This window comes from Arachis hypogaea, chromosome 17 (genome assembly GCF_003086295.3).
Source record: "Arachis hypogaea cultivar Tifrunner chromosome 17, arahy.Tifrunner.gnm2.J5K5, whole genome shotgun sequence".
Classification (NCBI taxonomy): Eukaryota; Viridiplantae; Streptophyta; class Magnoliopsida; order Fabales; family Fabaceae; genus Arachis; species Arachis hypogaea.
In genome coordinates, this window is record NC_092052.1 from 120,845,692 (window position 1) to 120,870,341 (window position 24,650).

Sequence of the window (24,650 nt, forward strand, 5' to 3'; positions counted from 1 at the left end):
AATTATTATATTAGACAAAAAACTAATTGAATAATTATTAATAATGATCATTATTAGCTTATTTGAATTAATTCGAGTTGACTCATACAATAATTACGTGAACTTATTAGTTTAAGAATAAATTTGAATTAAAATAAATTTAAATTAATTTTTTCAAAAATTTTAATTTATGAACAAATAACTTAAAATTTAAAAAATAACCACCTAAGTAAAACAACTTTAAATTTAAAAAACAACCATCTAAGCAGATAACTTAAATTTAAAAAGTAACCATTGAAGCAAATAATAATTTATACTTTATAAATAAAATTTTAAAAATTCAAAAGAGTAGTATGCAAATAACTTAAGATTTAAAAGATAACAACCTAAACAAATAATTTAAAATTTTAAAAATAATAATCTATGCAAATAATAATTTATAATTTATAAATAAAATTTTAAAAATTTTTAATAACGACACCTAACTAAATAAATTTACAAACTCAATATATAAGTGTCATATTATCATAAGAGCTCTCCATTTATATTACTGTAAAGATTACTGTAAAGATAAAGATAAAGATAAGAGCTCCCTATTTGTATTACTAAAAAAATTTATATTATTATAAAGATAAAAATAAAGATTACTATAAAAATAAAGATAAAAATAAAAATAAAAATAAAAATAAAAATATATATTTTATATTTTAATATATATTTTAAATTAATAATTAATTTGATGACTAATTTTTCATCTATTTCTGATATGATTTTTTATTTTTAGAGACACTAACATAGTTTTTTGTGAGAATTGATTTCTTAGTATTACTTTAAAAAGAAAGGATGAGAATAAAAAATTTACAAAACAAAATAAAAGAGAGCGATTTTTTAAAGTAAGAAAAATATTAAAATAAAAAATAAAGATTTATTTTCAACTATTAGGAATTTAATAATAATTTATTTTTTATTATTTTATGAATTGAAAAAATTGAATCTAGAATAAGTGTTTATTTGGATATTATTATTTTAATAAAAAAGATTTTTTTTTAATGAAAAAATTTTTTTTTTATTTTTTAGCGTGTTTGGCAAATTTTGAGTAGTAAAAGTAAAAAATACTAAAAAAAATCAGAAAAAAATATATTTTTTTAGAAGTTATAATTTATTTTTTTTAAAAGATATTTTTTTCTTAAAAAAAGATATTTTTCATGTAATAAATAAACAAAAAGTACTTTTATATTATTATATCTAAACATAATTAATAAATAAAAAGATCTTTTTAAATAAAATACCTAAACATAAAATTATTTTTACTTTTTCATAAAATCTTTTAAAAAAAGATAACTCGAAAAAGATATTTTATTTTTACTTTTTTTTATAAGATCTTTTAAAAAAGATAACTTAAAAATCTTTTCTTAAAAGCTCACGCAAACGAACCTAAAACCCAAAACAAAACCCTGGAGTGTAGAACTGCGCAAGTGGCATTTGTTCCTTATTTGGTAAACAAAAGTACTATAAACGAAGCAAAGTCTCTCTCTTTAATCCACTCACTGGTTAGATATTAAGATATTCTCTCTTCTTCGGTTCTTCTGCTTCTTCTTCTTCTTATTCTCAAAAAAATAATAATAAGAAGAAAAAAAATCAACGTCTTCTTCCACCAAAAAATATCTGACAACACCCCCATATGAGTTAGCACCACTGATTCACACCGCCATAACCAAAAATCTTAACTTTCCAATCCCACCTTTGACCACACCTAACTAATTTCCCTTCTTCCATGGCTGCCGCAGCAGCAGCAGCGTTTCGATCGAAGAATCCTCACATTTACAGGGAAGCCACAACCCACCTTAGGCAGCTCCTCCTCTTCAGCCACCACATGCACGGTGGCCGCACCACCCCAATCTCCCTCCCTCCGGCCACCACCAAGTGGGACCACCCTTTCTCCAACACTCCTTACCACTTCACCTCCTTCAAGCCCCTTTCTCTCCGCGGCAATTTCCCAAACCCTTCTCCAACCAGATACGAGGTTCTCGACTCTTATGGGGACCCTCCCGAGCTCTGGAATGGCGGCGGGATTGTAGTCAGGAGTTCTAATAACAGTTTTGATGCCGGTGGTGGCGGTGGCAGTGGCGGCGGAGGTGGCGCTGGTGGTGCGGCCGGTTCCGGCGATTCGGGGCCTTTTGATTCAAAGGATGGGTGCTGGGATGGAACCACTATTGGGAATAGTTTTCCAACGCCAAAGGAGATTTGCAAGGGGCTTGACAAGTTTGTGATTGGCCAAGAGAGGGCCAAGAAGGTTGAATTCTTCTTTTGAATTGTTTTTTGAATGATTGAGTGATGAAAGAGATTGAATGCTTATTGATTTTTTTTTTTGGCTTTTTTTTTTCCAGGTGCTTTCTGTGGCAGTTTATAACCACTATAAGAGGATATTTCATGAATCTTCACCCAAGTGGTTGGTATATTATACTTAATACTTCATTGTGAAGTAGTTTCTAGTTAGTTTGCCTTCTGTTTTTAACTATTTCGTTAGTTGTTGGTTGATGATGCTGCTGCTTTTTCTCTTGTTCTTACTATTGGGAATGCTAGGCCTGCAGGAGGTTACAGCAGCAATGGTGAAGCTGATGCATCTGATGATGATAGAGTTGAACTTGAGAAAAGCAATATCCTTCTCATGGGGCCAACAGGATCAGGTAAACCAGTTTACTTATTTTAACCTTTACCTTCTGTTCTAGTATTTGTATCTGCATAGAACTCGTAGTTTTGTGTTATTGTTTTTCATGGTATTTTGGCATAATTTATCATCCTTCAGCTGTTGGAATTACAAGAAGTTATTGTTTCGTTTTTAGTTGCACTGGTGCATTTATTTGTGCCAAATCCCTTGGTTAGAAATTTGACTGTGGAATCATTTATAATATAAATGAAAGTGGCAGCCAAGTATAGGACTCCCTTTTTCACTTCAACTTTATTTATCATGGATGACATGTTTCTAGTCTAACTTGTTATTTTTTGATGCCATTTCAAGGACAGGGAAGACATTACTAGCCAAAACTTTGGCACGGTTTGTAAATGTTCCCTTTGTTATTGCAGATGCTACTACACTAACTCAGGCAAGTTAATATGATTTTCTTACCGCTAAGAAATTTGAGTGTTATATACCAGATGCATTTCTGCTTGTCCAATTTGAAAATGCCCCAGTACCAACTTTGTGCAGGCTGGTTATGTTGGAGAAGATGTGGAGTCCATATTATACAAGCTACTCACCGTAAGCACCTGTCATTTTCATACACCATAGCAATTTGAGATTTGTCATTAAGCCCAAACAAAACTAGTTTTTGCAGGAATATAGACCAGGTTTAAACGGTGTGATTCAATATTGGGAATAAAATAGGTTTTTTTGTCTAGCTTTTGTAGCATAGAGTGTTGGAGGAAGATTACAGTGTCTTGAATATTTAAAATGGCTACATGTATATTGACACAAATATACGACAATAACTTAAAAAATCATACCACTGCTAAACAAACTTTATTACTGGCTTGAATATTTAAAATGGCTACATGTATATTGAAATAAACGGACGGAAATAACATAATAACCCATACTTAAGTCTTACTTCTGAGTTTATGTAGCCATGGACTAGCTGCAGTTTAATGAAATACTCAAGTCAACAATCATAGCATCTGAATCAACATTTCATACATATATTTCCAGGTTGCAGATTATAATCTGGAAGCTGCACAGCGAGGCATTGTTTACATTGACGAAGTTGACAAGATCACCAAGAAGGTTCCCCTTTTCTTACGTCCCCCCTTCTTTTCTTTCTTCAAAATCCCAAAACTTTTTTCCCACTGTCTTCTAAGTCTGATCTTCGTATTTCAGGCTGAGAGCCTTAACATCAGCAGAGATGTCTCTGGTGAAGGCGTTCAGCAGGCATTATTGAAGATGCTTGAGGGAACGGTTAGTTCTTCTCGTGAATCTTTTAGCTATTTGATACTGCTGCAAACATGATGTTGAAACAGTAAAAAGTCAAAGCTAGTTATATTACTTTTTGTTTCGGTATCTTTATCAATTCATTGTAATATTGATCTGTTGCATTCTTTCCATTCAAGGTTGTCAATCTTCCTGAGAAGGGAGCTCGAAAGCATCCAAGAGGTGACAGTATTCAGGTATGCTATACTACAAGTTGACGTACTTGTGTATACTTAAAGAGACCAGCAGCCTATGGTGAATGAGCCTATTATTTACAACTGCTGTGCCATCTATTTCTCTTAACAGATTGACACAAAGAACATACTTTTCATTTGTGGAGGAGCCTTTGTTGACTTAGAGAAAACTATCTCAGAAAGGTTGGACAAATGCTGTAAATTGAATACCAATGATATCAATAATGTTGGGTGTGCAACACTTTGTGACTAGTAATTCCCTTGATTCCATTTCAGGCGTCACGATTCTTCAATTGGATTCGGGGCACCTGTACGTTCAAACATGAGAACAGGTGGTGTAACAGATGCTGCTGTTACATCAACTTTATTAGGAACTGTAAGTCACATGTTATGTCACTTTTAAGTACACCAGCTTCTATGAATCTACTAGTTTCAGGTTGGACATTTGTATCACTGAAAATAATTATATTTGGCAGGTTGAAAGTAGTGATCTTATTGCATATGGTTTAATACCTGAATTCGTTGGGCGGTTTCCTATCCTTGTCAGTTTGTCAGCTTTAACTGAAAAGCAACTCATTCAGGTAGGCTATATTCGAGTAACCATTCAACTTGGTCATTGAATCCTTGTGTGAAATTGTGAATGCTTCTCCCATTTAGCTGAGTTCTCAAATGAATGAGGTAGTAAATCAAGTACCTGTTGTCTGTTGATGACTACAAAATTGAACAACAGATAGTTAGAAAGAATGTGATTGACCAATGTGATTGACCCTGGCAGCCTGGCTTGTGTGGTGGCAGAAATTTTCTCTTAAGACATGCTCTGTTCTTTTTTTTTTTTTTTTTTTTTTTTGTCAACTTTAATAGTCATTTTGGGTGCCACCGATGCCTCTAACTTCACTATTTTTCAATATGTTCTATAGGTCCTCACAGAGCCTAAGAATGCTCTAGGGAAGCAGTACAAGAAGATGTTCCACATGAATGGAGTAAGCTTTTATGAACCTTCTCATCTTTATCTAGGGAAACAGATAATATGTCATGGTAGTTATAAGGGAAAAAGGGATTTGGTTTCTCATGTAGATTTTGATACTTTCTCATAGGCTTTTTGGCTGGAAATTGTTTGTTTCGACAACCATTAACATTATTTTGTTTTCAGGTAAAGCTGCATTTTACAGAAGGTGCTCTGAGATCAATTGCTAGAAAAGCAATATCTAAAAACACCGGTGCTCGGGGCTTACGATCAATATTGGAGAGCGTGCTGGTAGATGCCATGTATGAGGTATGCTAGTTTTCTTTGAATGAATAATTTGTATGTAATGTATGACATCGAGTGCGTGTGTTGACTGTTAATATCACTCATGTATTTTGATCTCTCTATTTTTATTTAGAAAAGCATAGTCAGAATAGATGGCTTTTGTAAACTAGTAACTTCCTGACGAAAAAGTTTTAGATGGGGTGTGCATTGGTCTACAAACCTATGCTCTTCACTAGGAATTTAGCAAATTGGAATGTGTTTTTCATGAACTGTATTATTGTATTGCTTAGTTTGTTAAATGTTTGTGCAGATCCCCGATACAAGAACAGGAGATGATATTATAGAGGCTGTTGTTGTTGATGAAGGGGCTGTTGGTGGTGAGGAGCGTGGGAAAGGGGCCAAGATCCTTTATGGCAAAGGTGCATTGGAGCGTTATCTTCTAGCTCAAAAGAATGTTTCAGAGGTATGCATAATTTGAAATGGCATCAAAGTTTCCTTGATGGTTCTTTTTAATTAAATCCCTAATCATGCTTATTCTGCATGTAGGCCACAGAGGCACCGGCCGGAGAGCACGAAGCAGAGGCGGAACTTCCTTCCATTGTTGCAAGCATGTAATCATTGCTGATGTTTCCTGTATTTATCTTTGTACATAAGTTGATACATTTCTTGAATAATATAGAAGGGTCCAAGTCACATAATGTAATATTTTATAGTAACTTTCTAGCTTCTCTGGTCATTCCAACAAATTACAGCAAGGTAAACTAATTGTTCCATACCACTTTTTTAGTGTACAATACCTGATTCATTTACACAAGTTTTGTGCAGAATTGATGGAGCAAAGTGAATCACTTAGATTTTGCCCCACCAATGCCTTTTACATAATTTATTGAATACTGAAACAAGGGGTGAGTTGTTTCTTGTTTGGGGAATTTTATTTAGAGTGTGCTCTAGAAAAGTTCATAATTCCTTCACAAGGGTACATCATCTGCTGCATAATGAATTAGTGGGCAAAAATTATAAGTGAAGTTTGGTGGCTATGTTTTAATGATTCATTGAACAATACTTAAGCCGTCGGGTTCAATGTACTTTTTTAATCCTTGATGTTAAATTTTATACAATGTTGATAGTGAAATAATAAAATCAACTCATAATTAATGAACAAACAATTCATACGTTTAAAATTTGAAAGTTGATTTTAATATTTACCTAGATGTATCCAAAAAAATATTATCCAATTTTTTAGAAATAGAAAGAGATTTCGTTAGATCACTATGATGGAGATATCTTCATGATTCTTCGTTCTTATTTATTATGAGGATCCAAAAATACTATTCATAAACCAAAATCAGTCACTAATGTATTTGTATATAAATATATGTGTAGTTTAATTTATTTTTAATGTATATTTGTATTCTAATATGTATTTTGTGCTGGTGGCTGACTTTGACGATTGATTTTGTTGAATACTTAACATAGTCGTATTAGGAATAGTCGTATTAGGAATTGGTGTTATTGCAATATCAATTAACAAATATGGTACCTAAGCAAGGCCAATCCACGCGTACATAGTACATACCTAAAAGAGAAGCGGTGAAAAAAGTGAAAATGGAATCAAAACAACATAGGTCTTTGTCTGTGATGATGTTAGTAAGTAATATTTAAATTTAATACGACATTGCTAATAGGTTTTAAAAGAAGCAATAATAAAAGAAGAGGGCTCATTTTCTTTGGGTCAGTTTCTATATGGTGGATTGAGTTGGAGTTTCCATCTATGTGATAAAGATATTTTTTAACATGAATTGGACGGTTTGTTACTTTTCAAAATCAATTAATAAATATCAACAAAATAAAATCATTATTGACACTTGTTCTATTATTAATTATGATTTAGCACAGTATCACTTTATTTAGATGTAAGTTAACGATACACGGCACATGAATATCGATGCCTAGATGAATAACTTGCTGTTGGTTTTCAGATTATGATCATCAAGCGGCCAATGAGAAGAATTAGGAGGCTTGAGCAAAACAATTAGCTCTATAAGCACCCCTCTCTTGTGATGATGCCATTACCTCTTCTTCTCTGATTAATGACCAATTTTATGGATCCAGCATCTCTTATTAGTAATACATAAACTCACACACATGAAATGCATTATAATGCAGGTTTCAAACTCAAATCTTAACGAAATAGTAACAACAATTTTCTTTAGATTATTAATCAAATATGAAGTCAACCAGTAAGTGACGAATGAAACGGTCAACGGAACAAAGATACAGAATGATCTAGTTTGATATGATGACAGCAAAGCGAGAATTCAACAAAAAGAAGAATTAAGTTTCAATAAATAATAGCTATCAATTTATACTCACATTATGTAGTAAGGAGAAACAAAGGAAATAATATATAGGCAATGCAGGAGTAATAAGAGAAACTTTTTGGTGGCTACTACAATAGAACAATTTGTTGTATCTTGCTAAAATAATCATTTAACTAAATTCTTTTGTTATTGAAAATTATCATAGTGGAATTTGTTGTTAAAAATTACTAATGAAATGAATTTGCTGCGGTAAGAATATATTTGAATTTTATTTTTAATTTGTTAATCATTAATTTATTAATTTATTTTTTATTCATTTAAATTGAAAAAATATTTTATACTAATAACTAATTTATTATCTATTTTTGTCATTTTTTAATTTTTGATATTGGAATAATAGTGGTGTTTTTTTGAAATGTAGATTATTGGAGTATTATTCTAAAATGTGGAACCGTTTAATTAGAGAAGTAGAAATCGGATTGTCTGATTTGTATAAGTACATAAATCGGACCGTCTGATTTGTGTTAAAAAAAAATTAAAAAATTTGAAGTACACAAATCGGACTCGGTCCGATTTGTGTACCCCAAATTTTTTTAATTTTTTAAACACAAATCGGACAGTCCAATTTGTGTACCTCTCACAGTTTTAAAAAACACCAAAAATTACCATGTTAAGGTATATCACTCTTACTATTTCTGTATCTAAATTTTTTAGCCTATTTTTGTATCATTAGTTATGTGTTAGAATTGATATTTGATTATTATTAGATGAAAATTTATGTGCGCTTAATTTCATGTGAAGTTGATAATTGACAATTGTTCAGGTTTAACTAAATTGTCATTTAATGACTCTCAACTATCAAATTTTTTCTATCTTGTTATTAATATATTTGTGAAGATATATATTTTAATTTTTTTTATAATTTTATATTTTTATTTAATTATGAACAGATAAAAATTCATTAACCTATCCATTAAATCATTGATTGAATTGTATGACCAAATCCATTATCCATTCAATTTTGATAGCTATGTTTTTCTCACAAAAGAGTGAAAGACCATGCTTTTCAAGGGTAATCTAATTTTGGAAAAATAATCATTTGTACGTATAAACTTTATGAACGCTGACAAAAGTATCAATTAAACAAGGAAACTAACGTTGTATCCATCAAAGATGGATTCCCTACGACAAAAATGCCCAAATCCTAAATTTATGTTGACTTTTTAATAAAATTCCAAAATTACCCTATCATTTATCTTCAACCCCTCCCTCTTCTTTTCCAAATCTCAAACACCTCCATTGCCACTACCTTAACCACCTTCTATTCTCTACTACTCTACTAACCACCACTGCCCCTATCTTTTCACGCTGATGATGACAAAGACGACAACAAGGCAACCAGGCAATCCATCCATTCCCACGCAACGCTAGATGGAGAAGTTCCGGAAGTGAGACTGAACCGAGATCCAGCGCGCAAGGTCCTGTGGTGTGATTCAACTCCTCCTAGATCCACTTCAAGCTCATGGACTCCATGGAAAAATGTCCTATATTTACAACAGTACAAATTACAAATTTATTATATAATTAACGAAGTTGAATTTTCTCACTCTCCCAAATCACCACCAAAACGATCTTATCAAAGTTTCAATTTTTAGCATCCAAAGGTTTTTCTTTCGACATTGTATTGAAAGTGATGGAGGAAGGGTGGTGATGGTAATGGCGGTAATAAAGTGTTGATAGGATTTGAGATTGGAGAAGTGATGATGAGAAGTAAAATTAAAAGTTAGAGTAAAGTTGTTGCTGTTTATGGCTGTGACAGTGGAGAAGGAGGAAAATGAGGCTGACGGTTGGTGACGGTGGTGGTGATGATGGTGTTGGTGGAAGAGATGATAAAATTGATGAAAAAAATAAAGAAAGGGTTGAAATTTGCTGAAAGGAATATTGAGATTAGGGAAAAAATGGTAGTTTAGGATTTTTAGGTATTGAGATTAGGGTTTTTAGGCAACCAAGGTGTTTGAGATTTAGAAAAAAAGAGAAAAGAGGTTGAAAATAATGGTGGAATAATTCTAAAATTTTATTAAAAAGTCAACATAAATTTAATATTTAGACACTTTTATGGTATAAAATTTATCTTTTAATAGATACAATATTAATTTTCTTTTTTGATGGGTACAAATGGTTATTTTTCCTCTAATTTTTATGTTTTGGGTGCTTTTCTAATGAATTTGTTCTTCGTTTTCGCGGTAAACCGCCTTCTCCTTCGTTCACAAGGGTTTTCTTTCGTTTTCGCGCTAAACCGACTGGATGTTTTGAGGGTTACTGGTTCGGTAGTATACCCTCAAAACGGCGTAGTTCTCTCTTTCTCTCTCAACGCTGAAGAATGAAGATTGAAGAACCCTAGTCCCCGAACCTCCTTCGAAGTTCGAACGCAGCCTGCAGCCACCATCCATGTTCAAAGTCATCGCCGAACTCTTCTCCTCCGATAGAGGGTGCTGTCGACGCCGGCAGGGACAGACCATGGGTGCCGCGTCGCGTGTGGAAGCTCTGCTCGGCCCGCTTCTCATCGTTCCTCCTCTCCTCGTCGTCGCAGGAAGGTTTGCGTGAGCTCGTGGCGTCGCCGTCGCCAAGGGTTGGTCGGTCGTCGTCTCTTCGAGCTCTCTCTCTCCTGTCTTTGTCCGAGCTCAACGTCCCTCTTCGAGCTCTCTCTCGCTCTCTGTCCGAGCTCACTTCGGTTCCTCCTTAGCTGTCACTTCCCTTCCTCCCTCGCCGCTGGTAAGCACTGCTGCTTGAAATTATTTTTGCTTGTTGTGTACTTTTGTTAATAATACTGAGTTGCTGATTTTGTTAATACCTTTGTTAATAATACTGGGTTTACTGATGGTCTGATTCTGAGTTGCTGAGTTAATAATAGTTAATACTGATTTTGTTAATTTTTGCTTGTTGTGAGTTGCTGATTTTCTGAAATAATGGTTTGAATGATTCTGTTGAACTTTTCTTGATACTCGACTGATACACAACGATTGAGAATTTGAGATTGTTGTTTAACTTTGTTGAACTTGTGATTCACCGAGATGAAATTTTATTTGTATTCCTTTTTTTTTTCTGAAGCACAACAAATCTTTCATTTTAAGGCTCCATCATTTTGACTTTGTAAACAACTATCATGGAATATTAGGTGTTGGAAGTTAGCTTTTGCTCTTTCATATTAGTTGAGGCTAATATTAATATATTATCCTTCTAAATGTTTATTCCATTTCTGAATTGCCACAATGCATACATGATATATCTTTTGTTTATTAAATCTACAGGTCCTGTAGGCTGTAGCAGAAGATATGTTTTATTTAATTGAATGTGAATGTGCCTTGATGAAGATATTTATGCTAGTGATAGAATAGAAGTGTTTTCATTTCTGAACTCACTCTTTTGATTGGGTTGTTTAACACCTCAAACCTCAGATATAGTTGTTCAGTTCTAGACTCTAGCTTCCTTAAGCTTTTCTGTTACTGGAACAATGAAGAGAGTTTTTCAAAATGCATGCATTTGTATAATTGTATCACTATATGTAACTATTGGAAAAAAACCAGGGGTTGATTGTTGATTGTTGTTTTTGTTCTGCTCCAATTATTGTTGATTGTTCTTAACTTTCTTAGTTAATTTTGTACTATTGCTCTGATCCTGAGTTAATTTCTTAGTTGTTGGCTTGTTGATTCGAAACTAATTAGAAATTTTTTATTTTGAAGATGGAAACATTATGCATTTCGAAATTATATATTGAATTTTTAATAATTGTATTTTATATATAATTAAACCGGTTCAACTACGATTTGACTTTGGTTGGACCATTGAACCAGTCACCTGACCGGTTCATTGACCGGTTCGGTTCTCGCAACCTTGATTGTTTCTGATTTTAAGGTTATAGGTTCTGCCACACCATTAAAACCCTGCATTCTCCACCGCTGCATTTAGCACCACCAAAAATAGATTAGTCTCTAATTCTTTTTAACAATTTTAGTCTAGATTTTTATTATTTAAATCTTTTTGAGACAGATTGGTCGCATGAAACTAATTTGTCAAATATGCATGTTAAAATTCAGTGTTTATTCCAACTATTATTGTAGCAACGGTGAAAGTGATAGATTTTTCCATGCATTTTCCCTTGTTCTCGGACTGTAAAGAAAAGGAGGTTTAAGATTTCATAATGGTCTTTGACAAATTAAGCGTTGTGTATTAGTGTTTCATAATGAAGGAATTATATTGATTTATTGAACGAGCTAAGCTTTATCTAGCTGTGGTCTATAGAAATATGAGTTATATCAGTCATTGATTCACATACACAGACATGGCTGCTGGTTTCACCCTGCATGTTTTATGCTGTCTCATTTTTGTCTATTGTTATGCCATAATACAAGCTGCAAGGCTTTGCTTTCTGCTATATATTATTATAAAAGAAAAGAGATCAGAGAGAGATAGAGAGGGGGCAGATAAATCAGAATATACATAATAGTTCTCTATCTATTTACATGTCACTAGAAGAGAAACAATTGCTAAGCATAGAATATATATTATTCAATACCTGTCTCCTATGGATGGATGATTGACCATTCTTTTAGTTTATTAAATAAATTAAAACAGTATGTATACATAACTATTAATCAATGAGGATAAAATCCACTTAGAGTTTTCAAGTAAGAAATATTATGCCAAATGTGTCCTGTAACTTGGTTGGCTATATCTTTAATTGCTTGGATCAGATTTCTTTCTTGTTTTGTAACTTGAAAATCTATATAAATGATTGAAGCATTTAGCAAAAATCTAAATTTTGAATTGTATGGTTGTTTCAGTATCATAAAGTTCTCATGTTTATTTCAACTACCAAGAGTGAAGGTGCAGCAGTTTTGACCGGAGGGTCTCTTCTTGAGGTATGATATCATTAGTTCATTACCCTCTGATGCTTGCAATTAGGAATATCTTTAATGAATTTCCTTTATTTGAATTAATTGATGGCATTGGCAGCACTTAAAGAACATTTCAAAGTCACACTAAATGTTATGGTGTTATCTGGATTGAGGTTTGAGTTAAGCTTAAATTAAAGAGGTGTGTTTTAATGTTATTTTTTAAGGGGTCAATAATGAATCTTTGAGTAGTGTAGGTCTTGACTCTTGATTGATGCTGTATAACTTTGAGGGAAAACTTTATTGAATAGTTATGAATTTTTTAAATAAATAACCGTGTGAAAAAAGTAACAATATTTACTTAAATGTGAGACTTAATAAAGGAAAAAATGGAATGTTCTTACTGATGCTTCTAAATTGAAGAAGTAACTTGTACATGTATGTTGGAATTTCAAAACAGCACACAAATTGTTCACCAAAGTTGTACTAACCTGCCTAGTACTTTGTCACTCCTCTCTGTTTTTTTTTTTTTTTTTTTTTTTTTTTTTTTTTTTTTAAGGTGTTAAGTTTAGTTTTCTGAAATGCACTTAGTAGACTAAATGAATCATATAGCTTGAGGCAAAATCTATTTATAGTTTAAGATTGTTCATTTTTATTTTATTATAGCAATTAGAATGCGTTGTTTTGTCCGTTCATTACTATTTTTCCTTGTGGGAGTGTGGGACCATTCATTATTTTTTTGCCTTTAAATATTTCAGTTCAATGCTCCAAATAAGACATTTTCATTATCCATCTTTTAATGATTGATTCACTGTTAAATTGAATTTCGTAATATGAAACAAATTTCAATTACAAATGAGTGTCAAAAAGAAGCTAATAATTATATGATTGTTATTATAATTGCTTTCTTTCAAATTTTATTTTCTTTTTTTATGATAGCTAAATCAACTTACTAGATAGAATATTGGTGCATTTGGTCTAACCTCTTGGAAATTTACCCAGCAACAAACAGATTGTAGCTATTGCTGTCGCCTCCCACCTCGTCCACTGCTCTGTGCTCTACCTTGCCGTCGTGTCTCCCCACCGCGTCAGATCAAAAGAAGTCGCCGTCTGCCGTCGACAGCATCGCCGCCGCAGCCACCAGTTGCCCCTCCTCCTCCTCCTCAACTTTCACTTGACTTCAGGTTTGATACTCTCTTCCTCTCTGTAATCTGTTGCACTTAGCGTTTATCCTACATTTTTGTGCTTGTTTGCTCTGAATCTTGGTGATTTTGAGGTGATTATATCTGGGATAAGCAACATCCAAGATTAATACCGTTTGGTGTAGGTGTTATCCATAGATCCCTCATCATATCGGTTCTTAATGTGGAAAATAATGAAAAGTATCTGGCCACTGAGTTTAATCTTTTCATTTATCTTTTTGTGGTTAGATAAATATTTTATAATCATTGATGGTTGATAACAAAAAGCTAACTGTAAATAGTACTGTTTACAAAAATGTCTATAATCCAGTTCTATATATTGTGTTGGTACTTGGTACATCTTCCAACTGTGAATGCTTCTCCCATTTAGCTGAGTTCTCAAATGAATGAGGTAGTAAATCAAGTACCTGTTGTCTGTTGATGACTACAAAATTGAACAACAGATGGTGAGAAAGAATGTAATTGACCCTGGCAGCCTGGCTTGTGTGGTGGCAGAAATTTTCTCTTAAGACATGCTTTTTTTTTTGTCAACTTTAATAGTCGTTTTGGGTGCCACCGATGCCTCTAACTTCACTATTTTTCAATATGTTCTATAGGTCCTCACAGAGCCTAAGAATGCTTTAGGGAAGCAGTACAAGAAGATGTTCCACATGAATGGAGTAAGCTTTTATGAACCTTCTCATCTTTATCTAGGGAAACAGATAATATGTCATGATAGTTACAAGGGAAAAAGGGATTTGGTTTCTCATGTAGATTTTGATACTTTCTCATGGGCTTTTTGGCTGGAAATTGTTTGTTTCGACAACAATTAACATTTTGTTTTCAGGTAAAGCTGCATTTTACAGAAAGCGCTCTGAGATCAATTGCTAGAAAAGCAATATCTAAAAACACCGGTGCTCGGGGCTTACGATCAATATTGGAGAGTGTGCTGGTAGATGCCATGTACGAGGTATGCTAGTTTTCTTTGACTGAATAATTTGTATGTAATGTATGACATCGAGTACGTGTGTTGACTGTTAATATCACTCATGTATTTTGATCTCTCTCTATTTTATTTAGAAAAGCATAGTCAGAATAGATGGCTTTTGGTAAACTAGTAACTTCCTGACCAAAAAAATTTAGATGGGGTGTGCATTGGTCTACAAACCTATGCTCTTCACTAGGAATTTAGCAAATTGGAATGTGTTTTTCATGAACTGTATTATTGTATTGCTTAGTTTGTTAAATGTTTGTGCAGATCCCCGATACAAGAACAGGAGATGATATTATAGAGGCTGTTGTTGTTGATGAAGGGGCTGTTGGTGGTGAGGAGCGTGGGAAAGGGGCCAAGATCCTTTATGGCAAAGGTGCATTGGAGCGTTATCTTTTAGCTCAAAAGAATATTTCAGAGGTATGCATCAGTTGAAATGGCATCAAAGTTTCCACGTTGGTTCTTTTTAATTAAATCCCTAATCATGCTTATTGTGCATGTAGACCACAGAGGCACCAGCCGGAGAGCATGAAGCAGAGGCGGAACTTCCTTCCATTGTTGCAAGCATGTAATCCATTGCTGAAGTTTACTGTATTTATCTTTGTACATAGCAAGTTGATACATTTCTTGAATAATATAGAAGGGTCCAAGTCACATAATGTAATAATATCTTATAGTAACTTTCTAGCTTCTATGGTCATTCCAACAAATTACAGCAAGGTAAACTAATTGTCCCATACCACTTTTTTAGTGTACAATACCTGATTCATGTACACAAGTTCTGTGCAGAATTGATGGAGCAATGTGCATCACTTAGATTTTGCCCCACCAATGCCTTTTACATAATTTATTGAATACTGAAACAATGGGCGAGTTGTTTCTTGTTTGGGGAATTTTATTTAGTGTGTGCTTTAGAAAAGTTCATAATTCCTTTACACGGGTAACATCATCTGCTGCATAATGAATTAGTGGGCAAAAATTATAAGTGAAGTTTGGTGGCTATGTTTTGATGATTCATTGAACAATTCTTAAGCCGTCGGGTTCAATGCACCCTTTTAAACCTTGATGTTAAATTTTATACAATGTTTGATAGTGAAATAATAAAATCAATTCATAATTAATGAACAAACGATTCGTACATTTTAAAATTTGAAAGATGATTTTAATATTTACCTGGATGTAGCCCAAAAATAGTATCCAATATTTTAGAAAAAGAAAGAGATTTCGATAGAATACTATGATGGAGATATCTTCATGATTCTTCGTTTCTATATCAAAAATGCTATTTGCAAATTAAAATTAGCACTAATGTATTTGTGTGTAATTTAATTTATTTTTAATATGTATTTATATTTTAACATGTATTTTATAAAGATGTGTAAAAAAAAAAATCTAAATTTTAGATTTTAAACTAAATCCAAATCAAACTATTAAAAAAACCAGTTTTAAATAAAAAAATTCAAACCAAATTAAATTGATTTTATAATTTAATTTTTTAATCCAAATTATTTAAACAGCTTTAAATCCAGATGTAGATCCAGGTCCAAATTAATATCCGAATTAAAAAAAAACACTCTAAATCTGATTCGGTGAACTCCAGAACCAGTTCACAGTTCACACTTCACACGCACAAATCCAGTCCTCTTCTCCTTCGGTTCTTCTCCTTCAACCGTGCAGTCTCCTCCGCAGCCGGCACCGGAGCAGGCATCTGGCACCGGCGCCGTGTTGTCTCCTTCAACGGCCTCACCTCTGTTTCTCTTCTTCTGCCTTTGGTCTTCTCCTTTCTAGTTTGCCGTCATCATCCTTTGGTTTCACCGTCTCTGACTCGTCGTCACAGGTGCGGGCTTCCGGTTCTTTTGCTTTCCTGCTCGTGCTTCTTGCCTTGAGTCACAAGGTTAGTACCATTTGCCTCTGCTCGTGCTTCTTTCGTATTTACCATTAGTTGATAATTGCTTTAAAATTAGTTGATATTACTTAATAAGTTGATTGGTGCTGGTAAATAATCTCATACATATTTGATTGATTGATTCTCACAGGAAAGAATCTGACGTAAAAGAAGCCATTTGGCGATAATTAATCTTTGATGATACGTAACTATCCAACAAATGAGCTTCAATTCACGCATTCACTGTTAATATGAACTTGATTTGTGAAACTAGAATGCACATTGATTTTTTCCTTTTGATGAATTCTATAAATCTAGAATGCAATGCACTTTGAAATTTTCCCTGTAACTCTGTGGTATTTGAGATTGAAATTACCCAAATGCAGCAAGGTTTTTGGAGATTTGTATTGGCTTTTGTTTCTGTTCTGCTGTTAATAGTATTGCTGTTTCTAGTTTTTTACTTTGAATGATTTCTGTTCTACTGTTCATAGCATTGGCTGCTGTTTCTAGTTTATTTCATAGCAATTAGCACAAAATTTTAGTATGTGAGATAGATAAGGCTGTTTTGGTAGGGTAGTTTATGATATTTTGTGGTAAAATGAGAGTATGGTGGGTTAAGATTTTAGGATTCGGTTAGAAAGGTGATGGTTCTATATAAGTGTCATTTACGGTTTGTAGGGGATCTTGGGTATGATATAGGTTAAATACATGTTTTTAAGGTTGTTGAGATTGTGTTTTGACAGTGAGGAGTACTAACGTTGTCACAATCTTCTCTTGGAGACCCATCTTTGACTTGCAACATCCCCTTCAAATGTAATCAATCATCAAGCAATCATATCTCACAATAAAGATCTCAACTTCTTTTCTTAATTACTTTATTTGGGCACCCACCTTTTTTGGCTTTTTCCTTTTTAATTTAATTTTTTTCACCCCAGAGCATTGCTGATACCCTTTTATGTCCTTGGGAGTGTTTCATAGTTCACAAATTTTTGGCTTTCCACATAGCAAATTGACAAAGATGTTGGGGTCATAGTCATGCATTAACTTTGTTTTATTAACTTTGTTTCTCCGAAATAAGTGATGCCTTGTTTGTGTTCCTTGGCTTTGGATCTTTGTTAGTTTGTTCATTTGACTGAATTCGGATTACATTTGAGTCTACCAAGTACTTGGAGTAATATGAAGCTGCAATTATTTTTTAGCATTACTTTTCTTGCATTTTTTCCCATCTTTTTTCGGTTATGTTTTTCATTTTTAATCTTGTTTTCTATTTTTTGTGATGCAGAGTGCCTCATATAGAAGACTATGTTTGAGTGATGTACCTTGCTTTATATGCAGATATATTTTCCTCAAAGCTTGTGGTTGTTTGATGATTTTGTTGGCATCTTTTGATATTTTGGGGTGGTTGTTTTTGGGAGATTTTTCAGTGGTATTCTTTTGATGTTTTAAGAATGATTAAATGTTTTATAGATTAGCTATTGTCATTAGATTTATAAAGAACCAAATCCTAGTTGTAATGAACCTATATAGTTTAAAAAGACTTTAGTATTAATTTTACTTTTAAAAAAATTATGGTTTGAAAATTAGATTTCTAAAAACTGGTTTTAAAACTTGATTTTTGGTTAAAAAGTCTGGTTTTTGGAAATTGGATTTCTATAAACTGGTTTTAAAACTGGATTTTCAAAAAGAAATGGATTTTAAATTTGGATATTAAAAAATTGAATTTAAAATCGGTTTATATATAAAACTGGATTTAAATATTAAAACCGGTTTGAAACCGGTTTTTATTTTTCCAAATCGGTTTAGAATCCATTTCTCTTTTTAATCCTGTTCTAGTTTGGTTTTATGAACCATAAAACTGGTCTTAAAGTCGATACAGTTTGGATTTTTGAAAATCCAAACTATGCCCACCCCTAGAAGTGACAATACAGTGTGTGAGTAAGCTTCATTAAATTCAGGGAGAGCTCTTTAATAGCCGTAGTTTGCTTGTGTATGATTAAACCTTGTTACTTTATGAAAAAATGAACCAATTATCATTTTGGACCGCTAATTTGCTTTTGTTTTGCTTGTGATTTGAATTTAATTAAAGACAAAAGGAAGGAGATAGGACTTAGTTTGCTTCTGTTTTGCTTGGCATTTAGGTTCACTAATCCATCCTCATCAAACACAATGTAGTAAGTGCCTTGCATATGATTGTTCAAAGTTAAATTGCAATGACTAACATCACCTACTGCTACTAGGAATTCAAACCAAGAAATGAATTAGAGTAATTCCAGGCCCATGAAAGCATGGATTAGGGAATTTGAAATTAATGCGAGTTGAATTTTCTGATAAAGAATAATGAGAGTTGAAATTGTTAACAGCATAGCTACTATCGATTAATTGCAGGCACATGAAAGCATGGATTAGGGAGCATGATTGAGTTCGATGTTCTAGATGAATTCAAACCATAAAGTCTGGAACTTATATTTTGCAAACCTCAACTTCCTATGGATGAGCTTGAGGTTTTTTTTCCTTTTTCATCACTGACATATACGATGGAGCTTATATCATGATGAACTTGATGACTTAACATTTGGTTTGTGCAGGAAAAATAAAGTTTGGTAACTGCATGAGAAAAGACTAGCCAAATGAAATAGTAAGGCGTGTTTAAAGTTGTCTCTGCAGACAGACCCTAAGGTAAATTATATAATTTCTAATAATATGTGTGCGCTCATTGAATTTGCTGTAGTTGGAACGGTAATAATTGGTTCATATGGAGCTCCCTTCTCTGTTATAGACACATTTTAGTTCCCTAAACTAATTCTTAGCATTGCTTTAAGCCTTTAGATAGTAATGCTATTGGCTTTGGATATTGTTATTACATTTTTTCTGAGTTATCCTTGTTGAAAATTTTGACACAATCTTTGAAGTTAGTGGTTCCTTTGACATTCATGGCTTTTTTCGAAAAATAAACAAATAACAAATAAATAAAGGAAAAGAAGGGAATGTGCTGCATTGTTGTTTTGGGTCGGCTTGTTCTGTTTTAGTCATGCTTGTCCAACCCAAGTAAGAAAAACATATATCAAAGGGTATGCATGCTCTTGGTTTTAGTTTAAGTCACATATATATCACCAACAACTTGGGGAGAGAGAGTTTGATAATGAAACAAATGAGGGCTTCTCACACAAAGAGGGAGAGCGAAGGGAGATGGAGAGAGGAGACTGGGGAGAGAGAGGAAAGGTGGCTCCATGAAGACTTGCCACCACCATGGTTCGTTCATTTAGATCTTTCGGCAACTCACCAATGATGGAAGACAGCAACCTCATGTCCGGTGGCGGCTCAGATGAAGTAGCCATTGGTGAAGCTGTGCCCCCTTCTCTTCCCTTCTCTTTGCTCCTATTCTCTTCCACTGTTTTTTCAGTTTTCTTCTTCTTTCTTTATTCTTGTTTTTAAGATGATGTGATATTGTGCAAGTCACACAGAATCGGTTTTCAATTCTCTCATATTGTATTTATTTTTTGTAATGTTTGTGAATTGAAATGTTGCAGAGACGACTTTGTGTATACCCAATATATGTTGTGACCGTGTGAATGACAATGGAGTGTTTGTGTGTGATAATTGTGATGGTTGGGTAAATGGAAGTGTGTAAATGACAATGAAGTGTTTGCATGTGATAATGGTGATGCTTGGGTACATGTAAAATATTCGATGTAGAAAAAAAATAGGTAACAGTAAAGGAGTGAATTGGATTCTTTTCCTCAAAAGAAAGTTTTGCTCTTTTGTTGAGTGATCACTGTTTTATATAGGTAAAGTTTGCATCAATGATGCATATGTAGGAGAGAAGATTTTCAACAATAGATTGTCCAAATTTCAAACACACTTCTGGATTCTTTGAATTTACATTTATTCTCTTTGAACTAACAAGTGTTTTAATTAACTTTTGAAATTTCCATGTCACCAGCATGTGGTAAGACTTTGGGGACTTCCACCTTTTATCACATTCGGTGACTTTCCAAAGCCAATATTTGAAGCACGTGCAGAGAAATGAGACCAATTCCTATAGCTATAGGAAAGCAAACAAAAGCATCAGGAAGGATATAGTGACATGTGGAGCTATATGTTGGATTTAAATGAAAAAAAATTGATAAAAAAAAGAAAAGAAAAGTGAAACTAGATGGCTCACCGGAGATCTCATCACAACTCCATCTCTCAGCCTTGAGCAATTGAGCCTTCAGGTCTTCACCATTGCTGTTGTCATTAGTTCTGCAGGTGGCATTCGTTCCTCAGCCATCACAGCCTCACTTTCTTTGTGTATATTTTATTTTATTTTGTTTTTGGCAGTATGAGGCTTAGTTGCCTAGTTCTAATTGTGTATAAGAATAATGGATTATGTAATTGTTGCATCTAAAATTGTTATTTATTTAATTGATAATATCTCTTTTATTTTGTAACTTCTTACTCTCTTGGGACTGCAGTTGTGTATGCGTCAAGCTCATTAGATACAGGCATCCTGGAATGGTTCTTCCTTTCACAAGATACATTCCATTGCACAACCGTTTGGTCAGAAAGGCTTCAACTTTGCAGAGATTTTTCCCTAGGCATTTCAATCCCATTTTGCAAAAAAATTCCACTTCTAGTAGTAGTGACGGTGAAAGATTACCATGGGAACGTTCTACCCAAGCAATTCTACTAGAGAAGCTCAAAACTGCTTTGAGAAACCATCAGATGCATGAAGGATGGGAATCCTTTCAGGATTTTAGGACACTGTATGGGTACCCTGAGGTTCAGTTGCTAAACCAGCTTATTGTTCAACTGTCTTATTCATCTAATTATTCTTGGACGAGAAAAGCTTTTGATTTGGTTTTGCAGGTGGTTAAAGAGGAGAATAATTCTAGTTTGGTTCATGTTGATACGTTAACCAAACTTGCACTTTCTTTGGCAAGGTTGCAAATGTCAACCTCTGCAGCGGTGATTCTTAGATTGATGCTGGATAAGGGGTGTGTGCCTCCTATGCATTTGTTGTGCTTGGTCTTCTTGCACCTTGTGAAAACAGAGATTGGAGCATATATTACATGTAATTATTTGTCTCAAGTTTGTGACTTTTACATTTGCTTGAAGGATAAAAAGACTCAATCTGCGGATGTGGTTAAGCCAGATGCATCGATCTTTTGCCTTGTTCTTGATGCTTGTGTGAGGTTTAATTTACCCTTGAAGGGCTTGTTGCTGATTGAATTAATGGCACTAACTGGGACAGTGGTTGATGCACACACAGTTGTAATAGTTTCACAGATTCTAGAGATGAATGGTTTAAGAGATGAAATAAGGGAACTAAAAGATCACATTGATAGTGTGTCAGCTGCTTTCATTCGCCTCTATCGACAATTCTATGATAGTTTGTTGAGCTTGCACTTCAAATTTAATGACATTGATGCTGCTGCTAAGCTTGTTTTTGATATGAATAGGTCACATAATCGTCATGGTAATAAAGAAAGTAGGAAAGATCTTCAAAAGCCTTGCTCTATTACAATTGGATCGCGTAACCTTAGGGCTGGGTTAAAGATACATATTGAGTATGAGCTGCTGCAGAACGATTCTGTCGTTAAACCTGAAGATAGACAAGACCTGATCTTTTATAGAGGTAAAAAACTTGTTCTCAGCAACAGAGCACTGGCAAAATTCATTACTGGTTACAAGAAAGATGGGAGGATTAGTGAACTTTCAAAGCTTTTACTTAGCGTTCAAGATGAACTATATTCAGTAGCTGGATCTAGTTTGTGTTCTGATGCAATTGGTGCTTGCATTCACTTTGGATGGCTTGAATCTGCTCATGACATTTTGGATGATGCAGAGGCTACTGGATCTCCAATGGACTGGGATACATATATGTTACTCTTGTCAGCATATTGTAGGCGTAGAATGCATAGAGTAGCAAATGCACTACTAAAACAAATGACAAGGATTCATTTGGATAATGAATTGGATGATGATACTATCGACAAACACTTTCACTGTGTGGAAACATCAGATTCACTTGGTAAATCGAATTTGGTCGTAACCTTGGTTCAAATATTGAAAGATGAAGATCAGATTTTTCCTTTGGTGTATGAGTTTAATTCTTCCATCCACTTCTTTTGCATGGCGAGAATGATGGAAGATGCACTAAAGGTATATAGAAGAATGGTTGAAATGAACATTCAGCCCACTATTCAGACTTTTGCTTATCTGCTACGTGGATATTCATCTCTTGGTATGTATCGCGAGATCACAATCTTGTGGGGAGAGATTAAGAGATTCATGAAGGGTTGTGGTTTTCTGGCAAATAGAGATCTATACGAGTTACTACTAATAAACTTTCTTCGCGGTGGATACTTTGAGCTAGTGATGGATGTCATTGGCCATATGAGAGATCAAAACATGTATGCTGATAAGTTGATGTACAAAGTTGAGTTCTTAAGGCTTCACAAAAATCTTTATAAGAGTTTAAAAGCGTCAGATGCAAGAACAGAAGCACAACTCAAAAGGCTTGAGCATGTTCAGGAGTTCAGGAAATGGGTGGGTATAGTTTGAGTTTTCCAATAACTATCCATTTGTCATGGTGTACTTTTTGTAGTATTATTCATAAATCCTATCAACATGAAATGGATCCATCATTCGATCTTTGCTCATTGATCATAGAATCATAGCTGCTGTTCGTTGCCCAGAAATGTAATTATGTTGCCAATTTCAACCTTTGTAGATGAAATTATTTTTATGGATGATGATGTTCGAACTATTATTGCACTACCATTGGGGATTTTCCTTGACAGTAAAGCTTATATCGAAGAGATTTATGAACACATGCATTAGAACTTTACTAATTTAATGCAAGTAAATTGATTTAATTATGTAACTACATCATGGGAGTAATGGAAATTTTTCAGTGGCCTTTATTTGCTAACCCGAATCCAAAGCTTCTTTTGTCACGGTGGATTAGACAGCACTCAACCTTAGGAATTACAATATCTAGGAATTACAATATCAGAACACTTGTCATAATGCCTATCACACCTATCACACAAATAACATTAAGTGCTTCCACCCATTGGCCTCAGCTATGTCTTAGATCAAGTGCACATATTGCAAGATAAGGAATTTCTGTTGAGAAATTCTGGAGGATCATCAATTTTTAGTATATTTAATTATTATTTGATAGTATAAATATTAAATTGTCTTTTACAAATAAATCTTATTAATTTATATGTATAAATTTTAAAAAATATAAGTGTAAACTGTATTAATGTATGTATGCAAAATTTTAGTAAATATAGATGCAAATTATATGCTTTTGTGTGCACAATCTCTAATAATGTGTGTGAAATTCCTAATAATATTTAAAAAGCCTTAGACTCATATAAAAGCATTAATATGTTAATAGACCAAGTTCAGATTCACTAATAGTAATTAGTTTTATTATCCTGTCATGTTTGTCTGAGCTTATTAACACATAATTACATATATAAATAATTTTTTATTATTAATAAAATTATAAAATATTTTAAATTTATTATATTTAATTACAAAGACTTTTGTATATTTTAAATACTTTAAAAGTCTAAAATTTTTTATAAATATTAAATATGATATATTACATGTGCGAATCCAAAGCTTATTTGCATAGATAACTTAAAAATAAGGAGTTTAACGTAAAGCTAGTTTTTAAGAGTCCAAAGTATCCTTTTTTGGGGTCATGAAGACCGAAGTATCTTCAATCCAACCTAGGTACATGAGGAAGTCCATTAACATAAAGATAAGAGTGTATAAGACCCAAAAAAGGAAAAGAAAGTGTATGTGAGAGGCCAAGTTAAGGTGGCCCATGAGCATGAGAAGATGGCAGATACAACAAACAGGCAGCTGAGCCCTAGCTCAACTGATTAATTCATATGCTTCTTAATACGCTGCATCCAAGTTTAAATTTTGGTGAGTCTATCAAGTGTTGAATATGAACCCTTAAGTGTTGTATGGGTGAGTGCCTAGTG

The 24,650-nt window shown here is 33.5% G+C and overlaps 3 protein-coding genes across 6 annotated transcripts; all 3 read left to right on the forward strand.

Annotated features, from left to right (window-relative positions):
* Positions 1–1,411: 1,411 nt before the first annotated feature.
* Positions 1,412–6,200, forward strand: LOC112764111 (CLP protease regulatory subunit CLPX1, mitochondrial). 2 transcript variants are annotated; one of them, XM_025809641.3, is made up of 15 exons: positions 1,412–2,272; positions 2,367–2,428; positions 2,563–2,666; positions 3,004–3,083; positions 3,188–3,238; positions 3,686–3,760; positions 3,854–3,931; positions 4,084–4,140; positions 4,250–4,320; positions 4,414–4,513; positions 4,614–4,718; positions 5,055–5,117; positions 5,288–5,410; positions 5,697–5,849; positions 5,933–6,200. In XM_025809641.3, the coding sequence occupies exons 1-15, from the start codon at positions 1,754–1,756 to the stop codon at positions 5,999–6,001; spliced, it is 1,710 nt and encodes a 569-aa protein (XP_025665426.1). In that variant the 5' UTR covers positions 1,412–1,753; the 3' UTR covers positions 6,002–6,200. The 2 variants fall into 2 exon arrangements, with proteins under 2 accessions (XP_025665426.1, XP_025665427.1); XM_025809642.3 differs by having other exon boundaries at positions 2,571–2,666.
* A 3,643-nt stretch (positions 6,201–9,843) lies between these two features.
* On the forward strand, positions 9,844–15,664 carry LOC112764112 (CLP protease regulatory subunit CLPX1, mitochondrial). The gene is made up of 7 exons (XM_025809643.3): positions 9,844–10,479; positions 12,549–12,626; positions 13,602–13,783; positions 14,398–14,460; positions 14,628–14,750; positions 15,039–15,191; positions 15,275–15,664. The coding sequence occupies exons 4-7, from the start codon at positions 14,443–14,445 to the stop codon at positions 15,341–15,343; spliced, it is 363 nt and encodes a 120-aa protein (XP_025665428.1). The 5' UTR covers positions 9,844–10,479; positions 12,549–12,626; positions 13,602–13,783; positions 14,398–14,442; the 3' UTR covers positions 15,344–15,664.
* Positions 15,665–15,758: 94 nt separating this feature from the next.
* On the forward strand, positions 15,759–23,471 carry LOC112764533 (pentatricopeptide repeat-containing protein At4g17616). Of its 3 annotated transcripts, none has more exons than XM_025810193.3 (6): positions 16,310–16,665; positions 19,042–19,157; positions 19,242–19,332; positions 20,597–20,904; positions 21,111–21,417; positions 21,505–23,471. In XM_025810193.3, exons 5-6 carry the CDS (start codon positions 21,151–21,153, stop codon positions 23,200–23,202), a joined length of 1,965 nt encoding a protein of 654 aa, XP_025665978.1. In that variant the 5' UTR covers positions 16,310–16,665; positions 19,042–19,157; positions 19,242–19,332; positions 20,597–20,904; positions 21,111–21,150; the 3' UTR covers positions 23,203–23,471. The 3 variants fall into 3 exon arrangements, with proteins under 3 accessions (XP_025665974.1, XP_025665978.1, XP_025665975.1); XM_025810190.3 differs by adding an exon at positions 17,939–18,082 and having other exon boundaries at positions 16,349–16,665; positions 21,111–23,471; XM_025810189.3 differs by having other exon boundaries at positions 15,759–16,665; positions 21,111–23,471.
* The last annotated feature ends 1,179 nt before the right edge of the window (positions 23,472–24,650 follow it).

What these genes read in the sequence shown, in the direction of transcription:
- LOC112764112 (XM_025809643.3), top strand. An exon ending in TGGTAGATGCCATGTACGAG is followed by an intron (nt 14,751 to 15,038) that starts GTATGCTAGTTT and finishes ATGTTTGTGCAG; the next exon opens with ATCCCCGATACAAGAACAGG. An exon ending in CTCAAAAGAATATTTCAGAG is followed by an intron (nt 15,192 to 15,274) that starts GTATGCATCAGT and finishes TTGTGCATGTAG; the next exon opens with ACCACAGAGGCACCAGCCGG.
- LOC112764533 (XM_025810189.3), top strand. Translation starts at nt 21,151, where the DNA reads ATGGTTCTTCCTTTCACAAGATACATTCCATTGCACAACCGTTTGGTC.
- LOC112764111 (XM_025809641.3), top strand. Translation starts at nt 1,754, where the DNA reads ATGGCTGCCGCAGCAGCAGCAGCGTTTCGATCGAAGAATCCTCACATT. An exon ending in TTGACAAGATCACCAAGAAG is followed by an intron (nt 3,761 to 3,853) that starts GTTCCCCTTTTC and finishes TTCGTATTTCAG; the next exon opens with GCTGAGAGCCTTAACATCAG. An exon ending in GAGAAAACTATCTCAGAAAG is followed by an intron (nt 4,321 to 4,413) that starts GTTGGACAAATG and finishes ATTCCATTTCAG; the next exon opens with GCGTCACGATTCTTCAATTG.